General features: G+C 52.8%; 1 protein-coding gene across 1 annotated transcript; it reads right to left on the reverse strand.

Annotated features, from left to right (window-relative positions):
* Positions 1-356: 356 nt before the first annotated feature.
* Positions 357-1,954, reverse strand: B0I36DRAFT_420853 (ankyrin repeat-containing domain protein; the record flags this gene model as incomplete). Its single annotated transcript, XM_046162171.1, is given in 5 exon segments — positions 357-452; positions 897-992; positions 1,002-1,280; positions 1,305-1,502; positions 1,512-1,954. Coding segments are annotated over 5 exon segments (963 nt in total). The 5' UTR covers positions 1,806-1,954.
* Positions 1,955-2,216: the final 262 nt, after the last annotated feature.

Genomic DNA, 2,216 nt, shown 5'->3' on the forward strand with positions numbered 1-2,216 from the left:
ATGACGAGTACGAAGGGTACTGCCGTGAGCCTATGGTAATGGTATCTGATCCGTTAAAACGGTGGTTGGAGCCAGAACAGCGACGACGGTTCCCTAACTTATCTTTGATAGCCATTGACATACTATCGATTGCACCTATGTCTACAGAGACAGAGCGACTTTTCTCCAAGGCTGAACTTTCGGTAACCGACCTTCGAGGATCTATGAATATCGAAACATTAAATCTCGTGGAATGCCTACGGTCCTGGGACAGGAGCGTTCTGATAGTCCCATTGGAGGTAGGTTTTTTTTTTTTGCTTCATAAGCTCCAAGATTCTCTAACTAAGGATTCTAGTGTCGTTATGTCAATCCAGCAATCACTGGTACTTTCTCCAATGGTTAGCATTCAGGAAAGGGTTAGAAAGCTTAGAAGTAAGGGCGGGCCAGCCGCAAGTCGGGATATTGTGTCCACACTAATAGTATACTACAGTTTGTACTATTAGTTTGGTTGCCGCTGGGACGAGCAAACCAATAGTGCAGTTTGTGCATCCCAGGGACACTGTCAGTTTAGTGTGGCCAAGTCAAACGAACTGGTAGTTCAGTGTAGCAGAGTCACACGCACTAATTGAGCAGTTTGCGACTTCCAAACGCACTATTTGCACTATTAGGAGCGCTGCTCCAGACGTATACGCACCAGGTCTATGGACATGAAACAATTTCCATAGCTTTGAGATCGACCGTTACGAGACAACAAGTCATTCATCCCAACCATCTCTAACTGCATGCATATCGAACCAGCTGTTTAGAAGCTGAACGATGCCTGCATGACGATTCCACACGGCTTCCGCCATCGGGGTCTGGGCTCCATCATCCATATGGGTGACGTCAACGCGCCCTGTCTGGAGCAAGAGTCTCACCACGGCCTCATGCCCCCCCTTAATCGCAAAAATAAGCGGTGTAGAGCCGAAGTTATCCTTTGAGTCCGGGTCCACACCCTCTGTGGCGAGGAGGAGCTCCACAACCGCCTCATTCCCCCTCATGGCTGCGAGAGAGAGGGCAGTCTGGCCAGCTTTGTTCTTGGAACTGGGATTGACCCCTTCTGTAGCCAGAAGGAGCTTTACCATGGCCTGGTTGCCTTTCCAGGCGGCCCACGAGAGCGGTGTATCGCCCTCGTTATCCTTCACACCGGCGTCGACCCTTGCTGTCCCAGTGAGGAGATTGACGACCCCCTCGTGTCCCTTGCCGATGGCAAACCAAAAGGGCGTCTGCCCGTCATCGTCTTTAGAGTCCACATCAACCCCCTCGATGCCGAGCAAAAGTTCTACCACCGCCAATCGGCCGGCCTCAGCAGCCAGGGAGAGCGCCGACCGGCCATAATTATTGGTGGGGTCGGGATTGATTCCGTTTGCCGAAAGCAGCAACTTCACAACACCTTCGTGTCCCATAAAGGAGGATAACGACAAAGGGGTTTGGCCGTGGTCATCCCTTTCGTTTGGATCTGCTCTTTCAGCCTCAAGGAGCAGCTCCACCACCGACTCGTGGCCTGCTTTCGCCGCCATCGACAGTGGCCTGCGACCGTCGATCCCGCGGGGGATGGGAGCGCCTTTGATGGCTGCGACGGCTTTCATTGTAGTATGAACCTTTCCATTTTCCGAGGCCCAAAGGAGTGCACATGGTTTCTCGCCATGGGCATCCTGCCAATAATGAGTTGGCTCGAACGATTGACAGTACTTTCGGCAGGCGGAGAGCAAAGCAACTCTGTCTCTCACCGAAATGTATGCGACAATGGTGTCAAGGATTTCTTCGTGGAGGTCGAGGAGCGCCATTGTTGTTGGAAATCAATGTCGCGCCGTTTCCCTTTGACCGATTTGGGGGTTGCGATGCGCGACAGAGAAATTGTGTTTTATTGCACAACGCTCGGGGGCGTGGCGAACCAAAAATCGTGCCCGGTCACCAGTAATGGGGACAGGACGGTGAATAGTGTGGTAAGGAAGCGGCTGCGTCCGACACAATCTTTAGGCTAGGTCCTGCCTGCAACGAGTAAAGGGGATCCTGGCTTGCCTGGATGCATGGATTCAACACTTGGAGCAGAATACGCCACATCCTGCAACATAGTGATAATCTGCCGCCCCCGCCGCCCCCGCCGCGGGAGCGGTACAGCCTGTGGCCCGTTCGCCCTTAATGTCCTTCCCTAGAATGGGCCAATGTTGGTGTCGGATTGTCGCAAAGATCAGCCT

This window comes from Microdochium trichocladiopsis, assembly GCF_020744255.1.
Source record: "Microdochium trichocladiopsis strain MPI-CAGE-CH-0230 chromosome Unknown B0I36scaffold_3, whole genome shotgun sequence".
NCBI lineage: Eukaryota > Fungi > Ascomycota > Sordariomycetes > Xylariales > Microdochiaceae > Microdochium > Microdochium trichocladiopsis.